This window comes from Spizellomyces punctatus, assembly GCF_000182565.1.
Source record: "Spizellomyces punctatus DAOM BR117 chromosome Unknown supercont1.2, whole genome shotgun sequence".
Classification (NCBI taxonomy): Eukaryota; Fungi; Chytridiomycota; class Chytridiomycetes; order Spizellomycetales; family Spizellomycetaceae; genus Spizellomyces; species Spizellomyces punctatus.
In genome coordinates, this window is record NW_015971538.1 from 1,975,332 (window position 1) to 1,987,461 (window position 12,130).

Below are 12,130 nucleotides of genomic sequence, written 5' to 3' on the forward strand. Positions count from 1 at the left end.
TATTTAGGTCAGATCCGATATTTCAATGATCGTCATGCCGCCGTCAAGTTCAAACGCATTTGAGGTTCTGCAAGAAGAGCAAAGCTCAATAGAGGATACAGAGCAGGGTGATGAGGATGCAAAGATAGTAAGAGCCCGGGGTGACAACATAAGGGCAGCAACTGAGTTGCCAACGTCGGACGATGGCGTCAAGGTGACAAAGAAAAAAAAGAAAAAAAAGAAGCAATCAAAGGACAACGCTGATGACGAAGAGCAAGTCGCAGAACTTGTTGAAAGAATTGAAAGGTGCTGTTTGTATCTGGTATGCGCTGTTGTCACTGTATAAACATTGTACCTTGTCTTTTGCAGTGCGATCCCCGCTGCACCAACAAATCAGTGCGCCCTGCCAAAGTGCCAGGCAAAGACAGGTGTACTTGGAGTAGTTTGCGACTTTTGCAAGCGCAAGTTTTGCATGGGTAAGAAGATAAAGGAACCATCAAAGGGATTTGCTATCCTATATCTAATGGCCATTACGCACGTCAGCACATCGGCATCCAGAGAGCCATTCGTCTCGTTGTGCAGAACTCAAACAGAATGCAGAGCGTGTTACTCATCGGCGAGATGCATCACTCATCATTGAAGCCAACAAGCGCGATCCTGGTGTTGCGAACAGGGTGGGTGGCATCCAAAAGGAACGTCAGGATGCAAAAAGGAGACTGCAGGAGAGAATTGAGCGTGCAACGTTAGATAGGAAAGCAAAGGACAAAGGGAAGAAATAAGGACGCTGAACGCTTTCAGAGTAGCCTTCTTTTATCCTACGAAACTGTAGATATGATATTACGTAAGCACAATGTAGTGAGCAATCTTCCATGTTCTCGGGTCCATCTCGTTTGTCTCTTTAAACACTTGCCCCACGTGAGCGACTAGTCGGCTTTCCAACCCCCTACCCGCGATCATCGTTTTGCTGAAATTCATGTTTTAATATCGGAGAGTAATAAAACCCAACGTTACCAATAAGCACCCCCGGCGCCCTTTAATTGTATGATAGTATATGGAGATATGCCCTCTCATACATCACATCTGTACCCTCACGTGCATCCCTTTTGCATGTGCAAACGTCCCAATCCATCGGATGTGGGGTGTAGGGGGACAGAATGAAAAAGCAACAAACGGCGGGGGCGTCACGCTTCTCTCAATCCTGTTATCACTTATCTCAATAGGCAATGATAAACGCTATCTGGTTTCATTGCGGGATAGAACGGATGGAACAGCAACAAACCTCGAAAAGATAAGGATGTGATTCCAACCATATTCGAATGTACATTCCAGATAGTGCTATCTAATGGTTGGACAATCGCAGAGTCACCAGGCGGAGTTTGTCTCCCTCCATACTCGCTTCCTTGAACCTACTGCCAGCTCAACAACAAGGTTTTTCCTTGAGCTACTCTTCCAAATATGTGCGCAACACTCAAACAAGGGAGACAAGATAGGGAAATACAACAATGGTTATCTCTTTTCTAGATGGACGATGCGGCTAGGGGAGATGGTCTCACATGGGTTGAGGAAACCCAAACGAATTTGCCCGACAGGCTGAGGGTTATAAAAGGATGTAAAGGATCAACCTTCCTCAACTCCCACAGTTCAGCGACTCCTCTTGTTCTCAACACTCCCAAAATAAAAACAACTCGGCGCGGAATATTGCGAAACACACATTTTCCTTGGGCTTCATCTTACAATGTCAGCCGTGGCCGTTAAGAACGTTGATGGCGGAGACGTCTACGTCGCCGGGTCAGCCATCATCAACAATGCTACCAACTCTGGGCCTGTTCAATTCACGGAAACCGGTTACGCATCCACCGGATTTCTTCTCTGGGGTGCCGCGATGGTCTTCTTGATGACCCCCGGTTTGGGATTATTCTACTCTGGAATGTCACGGACCAAAAACTCCCTATCATTGATCATGATCAGTATGTTGGCTATGTCAGTCATCACCATTCAGGTAAGATGAAATATGCGATAGATGCATTTTCACGCGTGAGCAATCCTCTAACAGGCTGGTGATTACAGTGGTTCCTCTTTGGCTTTTCACTCGCCTTTTCAGAAACTGGTGGATCATTCATTGGAAACTTCAAGCACGGCGGATTCACAGGACTCGGTGCTGCCGCCCTCCCAATGACTGCTCCCCAAGTTCCCGGTATCCTCTTCGCTCTTTACCAGATGCAATTCGCCACAATCACCGCCGCCATCATTTTTGGCTCCATTGCCGAACGTATTCGTATGGTACCCGCTATGATCTTCATTTTCCTATGGAGTACTATCGTCTACGACCCCGCAGCCTACTGGACATGGTCTGCTCGCGGATGGATAAAGTCTGTCTCCTGCGTTAACACCATCCTTTCTGAACTTCCCTGTGGAATTGGCGGTCTTGACTTTGCTGGAGGAGGCCCTGTTCACATTGCCTCTGGATTCGCTGGCCTCGCTTACTGTCTCGTGTTGGGCAAGCGTCGTCGCGTTGGGGAGGAAGAATTCAAGGCGCATAACCTAACCAACGTCTTCCTGGGTACTGGCCTCCTCTGGTTCGGTTGGTTCGCCTTCAACGGTGGTTCTGCTGTCGCTGCCACTCCTCGCGCCGCTATGGCTGGCCTTGTGACAACCCTTGCTGCTGCCTCTGGATCCATGGCGTGGGTGTTTTACGATTACTTGCACAAAAGCAAAATGTCTGGTCTCGGATTCTGCTCAGGCGCCGTTGCTGGATTGGTCGGTATCACACCTGCTGCCGGTTACGTTGCACCCTGGGCAGCCTTCATTATCGGCGCAGTTGCTGCTGTCGTTTGCAACATGGCCTGTAGGCTCAAGGGACGTCTCGGCTTTGATGACACCCTTGACGCGTGGGGTGTTCACGGTATTGGTGGTCTTGCGGGCGACTTTATGACGGGTCTCTTTGCGCAAAAGTGGATAGCCCAACTTGACGGCGGTGTTATCGACGGTGGATGGGTCGACGGAAACTTCAAGCAGCTCGGATACCAGCTCGCTGGATCTGTTACCATTGCGGCCTGGTCGTTCACAATCAGCTACATCATTCTGTTCATCATGAACAAAATCCCCGGTTTGCATCTCCGCCCAACAGAAGCAGATGAATTGATCGGAAACGATCTTACCGAGCTCGGCGAGCACGCGTACGAAATCGTACCCGCAAGTGCACCCCACCAGAACATTGCGGTAATGGCCGAGCGGCCAAAGCCCGAACCCGAGAAGCCTGCACGACAGGATTCCCACACATGGAATGAGAAGGTCGAGGTCCAATAAACTCCAACTCCTTTCAAGTTACCCCCAGTCATCCGCACAATCGCTCGCACCTACCTCAGAACCTCGTCTCTTCTTGTCCGAAAATCCCTTTTGAGACTTTTTACCCACCGTGAAAAGACATGTAACTCTTCTGTATCTCTGAAAGCGTGCTTCAGAGATGTTTCATATATAATAGTTTATTTGTACATTTGTCGGAATAAATCATAATTGACCAAAAAGTCTGTGCACTTTGTGAACTTGGTTTTCTGCGGTATTTGCAATGTCTCCAGACAGGTTTCCACAAACTTGAAGACATGCCCCCTGGCTTGATACTGTGTATTTCAAATGTTGGGCCGTCGTTCTTCCAGCGTCAGGAAGGACCATTAACGAGGAGGAACTGACACGTCCCGGCAAACAGCTAGCTCAGAGCACGGATAACTGGAAAATCCCAGCCGCCAAAATTCTCTGAGCCCAGGTCCGCATTTTGGTTTGATGTTGCTCTGATGTCTGGACTTGGTCGGCCATCACTGCTAAAGCACAGGACCGACAAGCAATTGGCAAAGCGTCAAGATCTCCGGTCAGTACAGAATTGATCAAGGATCGCACAGAGTATATGAGGCGGCTGTCAGTCGTCTTCAGACTAGTGCTCGGCTCTAGACCCGGATGCCTTCCTTCCAGCAACCAACATTGGAGAATCACTTGGTTGTTTAACCCTTCTGGACGTCGAATGCCGAGCAGCCTGCCGAGCAGAAAATTCAAGTTGCTATAACCAAAACGGGATTAATGGTGAGTTTTTCACGTGATACGCAATATAGCCATATCGGGACTAATGATATTACATCTACTAATATAAAAGCAGGTCGTTCCCGCGCACCCCGCCAACATCTATACTCATCTCTTTCACACTTCAACTCGAAATTCAAAGCAGCACTTGAGTGCAAACACTTTGTACATCTTCTCATCACCCGTTTACCTATCCGTAACCGTTCAACATGCCCAAGGCAAAGTCTGACAAGGTGTCATCCCCCAAGAAGGCTGGTGAGTGTCGGACACGCCTGGACATTCTCCCTGTGAGAACCTAGCTTGGCAGAGTGCAGGCAGGCTGCAGGTTCTCACACACCCTTTGCAAGCCACTTGGCGCATTGCGTAGTCCTGAATTCGGCTTGCGAGGTCGTGCCCCGCCTAATAATACATGGTTCTCACCTTCATTTTTCCCACAGCTGCTGGATCCAAGCGTGGTGCCTCTCCCTACAACCTCTTCATGAAGGTGAGTCAAAGGGACCTCGCTGCTGCTGTTGCAGTGTTACGGTCTGCAGTAGTGAAGGGACTTGGTCCCAAGCTGCACTTATGATGTCAATAATCTCATCATTGTATATGAACCTTCACAGTCTGAGCTCGCAAAAGTGAAGGCCGAAACACCTACAATTGGGCACAAGGAGGCTTTCAAAGTTGCTGCATGTACGTAATGAGAGCATTTTGAAGCGTTTGCTGCTGCTGTACTTGACGGCACCGTTGACATATGAATTACTCTTTACAGCGCGGTGGAAGGATGCACCAGAGAACCCCAAGAACAAGAAATGAAGTGGAGGAGGAGGAATCGTTGAGGACGCTTTGGTTTAGCAGTCGCTAACACCCGTGGCCGTCGCCACGCTTTTGTATATATCGTTCTTTTAATCCGAATTTGTATCACCTTGTGTGACCTGTCGTCTTCATGTTCGTTGCAAATGTCAGATTCTGCCACCCATCCTACGTTTTCTTCATGCCTCATACCATGGCTACTCTATGATTGCCAAATTGCTGTAACTGAACGGATACGATATCTAATACCGTCTGTCGCCTCGTTTGCCCCTTTCCACTGTCTTTGAAATGAGCGCTTCATTGGACGAGCCTCACCCACGACGCTGGGTGATGCTTGCATTCACTTCGGCCATACTCATTGGGAATTATTATGTGCGTCTGTCCGCTGATCCATCAACCAATATGCAACTACTTAGTCCGCAATTCTAGGTCTACGACACACCAGCCGCACTCAACCGCTTCCTGCGACAAACCTTCTCAATACCATACGCGGAATGGCAACATCATCTCGGAATCCTGTATGCAAGTTACTCACTGCCAAATGTGGTGATGCCCTTCGTCGCTGGAGGCTTGGTTGAAAGATATGGTATGCTAAAGACGAGGCTTTAGGCTTGGAAGGTTGGACTTATAGCGGTTTCTACTCTTCAGGTCCACACAAGGTTTTGACGACATTGTCCCTACTCGTGGTTCTTGGAGCGGGCCTGTTTGCAGTTGGTGTTCAGGAGCGGGCTTTTGGAATTATGGCTTTGGGAAGGGGCCTTTTGGGAATTGCAGGTATATGATCGATCCAGGGGTCATGATGAGGGGTTATTCAGGCTCATTCAGCTGATATTTTAATGATCTAGGAGAATCTCTGGGTGTCGCTCAAGCGCGGATAACATGTCGATATTTTACCGGGCAGGAGTTGGCGCTTGCACTGGGGATCAACCTTTCCATTGCCCGATTAGGCTCCGTTCTGAATGACGTGGTGTCGCCTCTTATCAGTACATCCTCATATTTTGGCACTATTGAAGAGGGGACGGTGGCCGCCGTGTGGATAGGTTTTGCCCTGTGCGTGTTTTCAATGCTTTCGGGGATATATGTGGTGTTGTCAGATTTCTGGTGTTGGGAGGACCACGTGGATTTTGGAAGTGTAGGTGGAGTGCGGAGAAAGGATTCTATCTCGATTGTTGGACATAGGACAAGCTACCAGAGCTTGACGGATGCGGTGGCGAGTGAGGCATGGAAAGGCCGAGAGTCGAAGGCGAGCGGAGGATTAGGTGGAATAATTGAAGAAGAAGATGGGAACGGAGAGCGACGACCAATCTCATTCTGGCGGAAACAGGGCGGCTATGGAGCAATTGCCGGGGTAGAGCCCTCAAATAACGAGAACATTCGAAATAGCCAATATTCGATACAATCCCGTCAAACAATCTATTCTTCTGACACGTCCTTGGACGAGCCGTCAATATCCTTACATCGATCGAGTAAATACCGCTCATCAATCATGTATATCGAAATTTTACCCGACGTACCTGAAAACTCGTCTTTTTCCCATCCCGCCGAAACTGAGCAACAGGGTTATATAGATTCCATTGATGACCAAACGGCTTCACCACCATTTCTGCAAACCCTTCCGGCTCTCCCTCTTCCATTTTGGATTCTGACTACCGCGATGATATGCTTCTACGGAGCGACCATTGGACTCATCAACGTTTCTTCCGATTTTATACATGGACAAATTCGTGTAGCACCAGGCTTTGTCGGACTCATTATGTGTCTGCCAGATTTGGTGTCCACCCTTCTGGTCCCCGTTGTTGGCGGATGGTTTGGAGACTTTGGTTTGAAAAGGAGGTGGGCAGTCGTCAGCGGTGTTGGGATTGTGTTTGTTGGGGTTTTCATGGCGTGGAGCGAAACGATCGGGGAGGGTGTGGGTGTTGTGCTTGGATTGACGGTTGTTGGTATTTGTTATGCGGTTTATTCAAGTGTAAGTGCTTGCGATGAGCTCCTTTGTTGTCAAAGCATTTTCTTACTCGCTCCTCCAAATGTACGCAGCTCTTTTGGCCGACCATTGCACTGCTTTTGCCAACGCCTCATCTTCCAACAGCTTACAGCCTTGCCACCTCTCTCCTCAACACAGGTCTAACCATATTCCCCCTCATCATTGGTGAATTTGTCGGAGCAGACCCGAGTTACACCTCAACAGTGATCTTTTTAGCTTTGGTAACGGGGCTAGGCGGACTGGTTGGTGCAATTGGATTCTGCTTTGTAGGTGAGGAGGAAGTCAATGAGGAGTTTATATGGGAAAGTAAAGGTCCTTCTTCGAGGGAAAGTGGGACTGCGCGGTGGGTGGAGAGTGGAAGGATGTTTGGGTCAGGTCCTGACCAGGTTGGAGAAGAGGTGGTGGGCGAAAAAGTAATTATTTCGTAGACTATTTCGTAGAGAGTGATTTTTGATAGAAAGTGTAGTGTACAGTAAGTAATGCGTAGTGGTTATTAGTTGGCATAGGGAGACATACTTGTAGGCTGTTGCAAATGGCATCATTCAACCTGTTACAAATAGAATTCTTTGTCCATCAAGTCTGATCGCCAAGTGCGGACTTCCTGCTTTTTGGTAAGCATATACAAATGCAACAAAAGTCGAGATAGATCTGCAGCTTTGCTGCCAAGGCCAGACTCCTCGCTTTGTAAATATATTTGCAAAAAAATACTCAATATACACATGATTGCTCTCCGCATCTGAAAATACGCACATGCACAGACAGAGTTGCTGTAGCACAAATAAGGTTCTCACGCCATAATATTGGAACTCAACGATTCCTCTTCCGTAATGACTCCGCGGTCGTGGTCACGCTCTCGCCCATGGTCGTGGTCATCTCCAGTCAATTCCTCATCTCCCGTGTGACCACCATCCTTATCAGAACTCTCCCTCCCCTTCAATTTCTTGAGACGCTTTTCGCAAGCTCCTTCATTCCGGCCCTCCAGTCTGTCTTTAATCAGGGTCCAACGCGGCCCGACCTCTTGATATGCATCCAGCAAGATTTCATCTTCCTCTTTACTCCAGTATGGGACCGGGCTGGAGACGTCAGAGCGACGCGACAGGACACGGAGAAAGTGTTCCTTGCATTGCCGTGTGTTCCGAGTCGGAACGAGAGATGCTACAAGTCGCCAGTTTTGGCCATGTATTTGAACGGCTTGGAGCAGGGCGTTGTCTTCTTGGTTTGTCCATGGGCGGATAGTGCGCGTGGTTGGGTTCTGTGGCGAAGGGCGTTGTGGTTCGGGTTGAGGAGGCAAAGGCGGTGGAAGTTGTACTGGGAGTGGACTTGCGGAAGGAAGTGCAGACGAAAGTGTCGTCACAGGTGTTTGATGAATGCTTGGAGGTGGAATGCCAACGTAATCTTTTGGATCAATTCTTCGCCATCGCTTTTCGCATTGATTTGCGTCTCGGGTTTGTACATCGCGCGCTACTCGCGCCCACGTTTGTCCGTGAACGTTAACAGCATGTATAAGGCGAATCGTTTCCTCTTCGGTCCAATAGCCTGTTTTGCGTGCCTGGGGAGCATCTGGAGGTGTCGTGGTGGGCGTGGGAAGGGTATTCGGAGCAGTGTTAACATTAGGTGGAATGATCACAATGGGTGGTGGAGGGGGTGGTGCCACAATCGGAATATTAGGCAGGTATGAAAGGCTGTGTGAAGAGGTGCGGGAAGGCCCTGACTCTTGAGAAGCAAAGCTGTTTGAGCGCGATGTACTAGCATCGTCTTTGACTTCTTTGGGTTGCTCGTCCTCTTCGCTGGACTGCTCTTCAGCTTCAGAACCAGAGCTAGAACTAGTGCTCGAATACTCTGGCTGAGGAATCCGACCTTGCCGTCCGTTTCGAGGATCGGGTCGGTTAACATACTGCCGTTCCAAAGGCTTATCAAAAAACTTTGGCTCAGATTTCATCTGCTCAGAGTCAGAAGTATCGGTTGACGAAGGATAAATCGGTTTTAAAAGTCGCGCATGTTTTCTGTGGGCCCTTTTCAGCGAGTGAGAAGCTTGTGGGTATCTGTGACCTGACTTGCGCGCAGGTTTGGTTGCGCCTTCTGAAGAGTCGGAAAACGCAGTGCTGCCCGAGGAGGATGAAGGTGAAGAAATGTATTCCCGATGTTTTTTGTTTCCCTTATGATTAAGTTTTTCTTTGAGCTCTCTGCGATGTTTCCGGTCCACGCGTTTGTGCCAGCGTTCTCCCACATCTATGAAAGGACTATTTCGTTAACCCCCAGTCGACAAACCAAAAGAACAAGCTATTCAAGAGCTCACCAGGAATCTTTTCATGACATCCATTTGGGTAGCCGTGTTCATCGATCGCGTCCCTCCGCCGCTTTCCTCCCCCAATGGACGCCAAATCCCGATGTTTTCCATCCTCGCCACGGTCCTCCTCGTAATAATATGGTCTACCTGAATACGCTTCCCATCCCGGCGGACCACCACCGTAAGCGTATGCCGGGTGCATACCGGGTGGAGGATATGGTATGTATGGACTGTGAGGTGGTGGGGGCGGATACCATGACGGAAAACCATCATACCAATGTCTGTCATATGGTATATGGAAAGGAGGTAAGTTGACTTGGACAGCTGCCTCTCGAGTTCCTTTGGGTTGAAGGCCAGAAATATCGTTCATTGCAATGACCCCAACGACATTCAAAAGTCTTGATTCCGCGTTTTGTCAAAAAGACAGAGCGGGCGACAAGAGAAGCAAGGCTAAAAAGGATTGCCGTGGCAGAGGCGACAGCGCAGTTCAATATACGTGAGTGCGACGTTACAGGGCCTTACGCGGAGCTGAGCAACGCAGCGGGGCGTCGTCGGTCGACAATGGGGGAGGTTCACGTTCCCCGGACCAAGCCGGTTTCGCGTGAAAAAAGGCGGTGATACAAAGGGGACGGCGGCGGGGGGACGAGAGGGCGGGGGGCCAGCTGGCCGGGCGGGCGAGCGGGGGGGGAGGCGGTGTTTTGGGAGGGCACAAGTGTGGGTGTACGCGACATTTGCGTGCGTGGCACAGCGGATTAGGTCAGAGTGTCCGAGGGCAGGGAGTAGGAAGGAAGGAGGGGGGGATGGGGGGGTGAGGGCGGGGGTGCGGGGGAGTTGAACGTTGTCCAGCCAATTGGAGGCCGGAACCAGGAGCGGGGACCGTGGCATGAAATTCAGGGCCGAATTCCGTCAGTTTTCTTGTACGTCTCCCCCATCCGATCAGGGGCGCTCTCTCAAAAACTGCATTGAACTGCTAGAAAAGAAATTTGTATCATCTGTCAAAATGATTGCTTCCGCCTCCTCCTACCGCCGTCTTTCTTGCTGGACGACTGCAAAATGGAATCGCTCGACTACAATTACAAAAAAAAAGACACCCGAGCACTTGCGGATGGTCTCTGCCAGGTTCGAACTGGCGACCTTCAGTGTGTTAGACTGATGTGATAACCAACTACACCAAGAGACCTGTGATTACTGCAGGAGGATTCCATGATCAGATTGAAGCCATCCTTAATAAAACAGTTAGGGCCATGCCACCATGGTTTTGGAGAACAGCGGGCGTGATGGTGACATAATTGGCTGCTAAACAAAAGCTATGGCCCGATCAACAAGAGCACAGCAGCAGAATCCAAACCTCAAGATTGATCTTCCGTGCCACCAAAGGGACACGGTGTATTTACATAGCTATTACTGCAACTGACACTCTTTGACCAATTCCACGGGCACAAACTGTCCAATGTGCTTTTTAAACTCTGAAAGAGAGCACCAGCTGAGATCACACCATTCGACGTCAAGAGGTTCGCCGTTATACAGAACGCGAACAAAGAGAGCTTCGTGGTCCACCTTCGCCTGCTTCCACAATTCAATCAGAATGTTAGATGCATAAGGAGGCCAATTCATCTGTCGCCCTCGGGCTCCAAGAGCCCCCAATAATGGAGCAACGGTTGTATCATGGCCGGAATAAAGGGAAAAATGCACGCGATCTTCATTCCTCTGTTCATGAGCCTCCATCAGATTCCGTATTTCTCGAAGCCAATCTCCAATTGAGATGGTGACAAGCTCTTTGGCGAAAGGGCCTTCGGCAAACAGCCTCTTGGTCTCCCAGTTTCCATTCTCAAAGATCTGTTCAGCCATCTCACTCGTAACGCAATCTCCGTTGATTGCACGGCCTGGACTGCAGGGCAGCGGCTTATTGTTGCAGGTGCGACCTGCAATGACATCGAAATATCTGTCAAATGAACGGTAATTGGCCGAATCCCAGAGCTCTTCCGTTCCCATGATCTCATCCAAGCGCTTACGAAGCCCTTCATTGCGCGTCAAATACGAAGACCACTCTACGTCTTGCCCCTGGTTATCGTGCCATAGCTGAGTAACGCGAGGGCAGGCCTCGGTATTCGGAACCATTGTTTCAATGCGAAGGGGCACGGTTTTAACAACAACAGGTTGACGTGATATACTGACTCGCGAATTCATGCCAGCCAAAAGGGCCTCAGCCGACTGTTGTGTTCGCCTCAAGAGAAAGTTGATGAAAAGTTGCCAGTACCGCCGGTGTAAGTAGTTGCTTACCATACGTCGGTAGATCTGACCTTGATGGAACCCTTTCGGATGAGATGCTTGTAAATATCACCGAATGCTTTGCCGAGTTTAATCTGCTGTTTTGCCCCCTTCGGTGTCAACTGGCCAGGAGCACAGCTTCCCGACCAGATAGCGGCACTGAAAGGGTTATCACCTGGAACTGACATATGTAAAGCTGTCTGGAGTTTTCCCCTTCCATTATTGAAACCGGGAGCGGGGATGTTCTGGTCCAGAGAAGCACATTCCCAAGTGACGTTCTCATAGGGTAAAACTACAAAAACTCAAAGCTGCAGCCGAGTTGAACTCATTGCCGCACACTCCTCCCTAACCTGCGATGGGCGACCTATCGCCGTGGCGAATCACAGCAATCGTTTGCAACAGTTTGGCGTCTTTCTATAAACAAGTGTGAAGAATCAGCTGCCCCTGCCCGGCATATACGGGTAAGGTTGGACGTACGGGCCGCTTGTACGTTTCAACATCGGGCGTACGGGCGTGGCAATAAGCAAATTCTGGTCCCTTGCTCTCCCGGCCCTCCCATAGCGTCTGGTCAGATTCTTGTTGGACAACAAGTGGAACGTACAGCCCGTGCGCCAGAAGAGCACTTCCTATAAAGAAAAATAGTACCACAGATAGGACGATTACTGAACTCCTTGTGATGAGCATTGCTGAACAATTGCAGATAAGTTGGAAAGTTGCATTACGTGATATCTCGACCATGACACACAATGAGT

General features: G+C 49.5%; 6 protein-coding genes and 1 non-coding gene across 7 annotated transcripts; 4 read left to right on the top strand and 3 right to left on the bottom strand.

Annotated features, from left to right (window-relative positions):
• Positions 1-34: 34 nt before the first annotated feature.
• Positions 35-900, top strand: SPPG_01637 (uncharacterized protein; the record flags this gene model as incomplete). Its single annotated transcript, XM_016749956.1, has 3 exons — positions 35-285; positions 349-455; positions 523-900. The coding sequence occupies 3 exons, from the start codon at positions 35-37 to the stop codon at positions 756-758; spliced, it is 594 nt and encodes a 197-aa protein (XP_016612243.1). The 3' UTR covers positions 759-900.
• A 493-nt stretch (positions 901-1,393) lies between these two features.
• SPPG_01638 (ammonium transporter) lies at positions 1,394-3,501 on the top strand. The gene is made up of 2 exons (XM_016749957.1): positions 1,394-1,978; positions 2,047-3,501. The coding sequence occupies exons 1-2, from the start codon at positions 1,715-1,717 to the stop codon at positions 3,283-3,285; spliced, it is 1,503 nt and encodes a 500-aa protein (XP_016612244.1). The 5' UTR covers positions 1,394-1,714; the 3' UTR covers positions 3,286-3,501.
• A 755-nt stretch (positions 3,502-4,256) lies between these two features.
• SPPG_01639 (uncharacterized protein) lies at positions 4,257-4,845 on the top strand (the record flags this gene model as incomplete). The annotated part of the gene is made up of 4 exons (XM_016749958.1): positions 4,257-4,302; positions 4,485-4,531; positions 4,653-4,722; positions 4,802-4,845. The coding sequence occupies 4 exons, from the start codon at positions 4,257-4,259 to the stop codon at positions 4,843-4,845; spliced, it is 207 nt and encodes a 68-aa protein (XP_016612245.1).
• A 285-nt stretch (positions 4,846-5,130) lies between these two features.
• SPPG_01640 (uncharacterized protein) lies at positions 5,131-7,251 on the top strand (the record flags this gene model as incomplete). Its single annotated transcript, XM_016749959.1, has 5 exons — positions 5,131-5,214; positions 5,272-5,428; positions 5,491-5,616; positions 5,688-6,808; positions 6,877-7,251. 5 exons carry the CDS (start codon positions 5,131-5,133, stop codon positions 7,249-7,251), a joined length of 1,863 nt encoding a protein of 620 aa, XP_016612246.1.
• Positions 7,252-7,460: 209 nt separating this feature from the next.
• On the bottom strand, positions 7,461-9,778 carry SPPG_01641 (uncharacterized protein). The gene is made up of 2 exons (XM_016749960.1): positions 9,120-9,778; positions 7,461-9,052 (listed from the first exon to the last, which is right to left on the bottom strand). Exons 1-2 carry the CDS (start codon positions 9,478-9,480, stop codon positions 7,611-7,613), a joined length of 1,803 nt encoding a protein of 600 aa, XP_016612247.1. The 5' UTR covers positions 9,481-9,778; the 3' UTR covers positions 7,461-7,610.
• Positions 9,779-10,216: 438 nt separating this feature from the next.
• On the bottom strand, positions 10,217-10,290 carry SPPG_10033. Its single transcript has one exon. It is a non-coding gene; the product is annotated as a tRNA-Val (tRNA).
• A 92-nt stretch (positions 10,291-10,382) lies between these two features.
• Positions 10,383-12,074, bottom strand: SPPG_01642 (uncharacterized protein). The gene is made up of 4 exons (XM_016749961.1): positions 11,856-12,074; positions 11,729-11,792; positions 11,391-11,670; positions 10,383-11,334 (listed from the first exon to the last, which is right to left on the bottom strand). The coding sequence occupies exons 1-4, from the start codon at positions 12,060-12,062 to the stop codon at positions 10,512-10,514; spliced, it is 1,374 nt and encodes a 457-aa protein (XP_016612248.1). The 5' UTR covers positions 12,063-12,074; the 3' UTR covers positions 10,383-10,511.
• Positions 12,075-12,130: the final 56 nt, after the last annotated feature.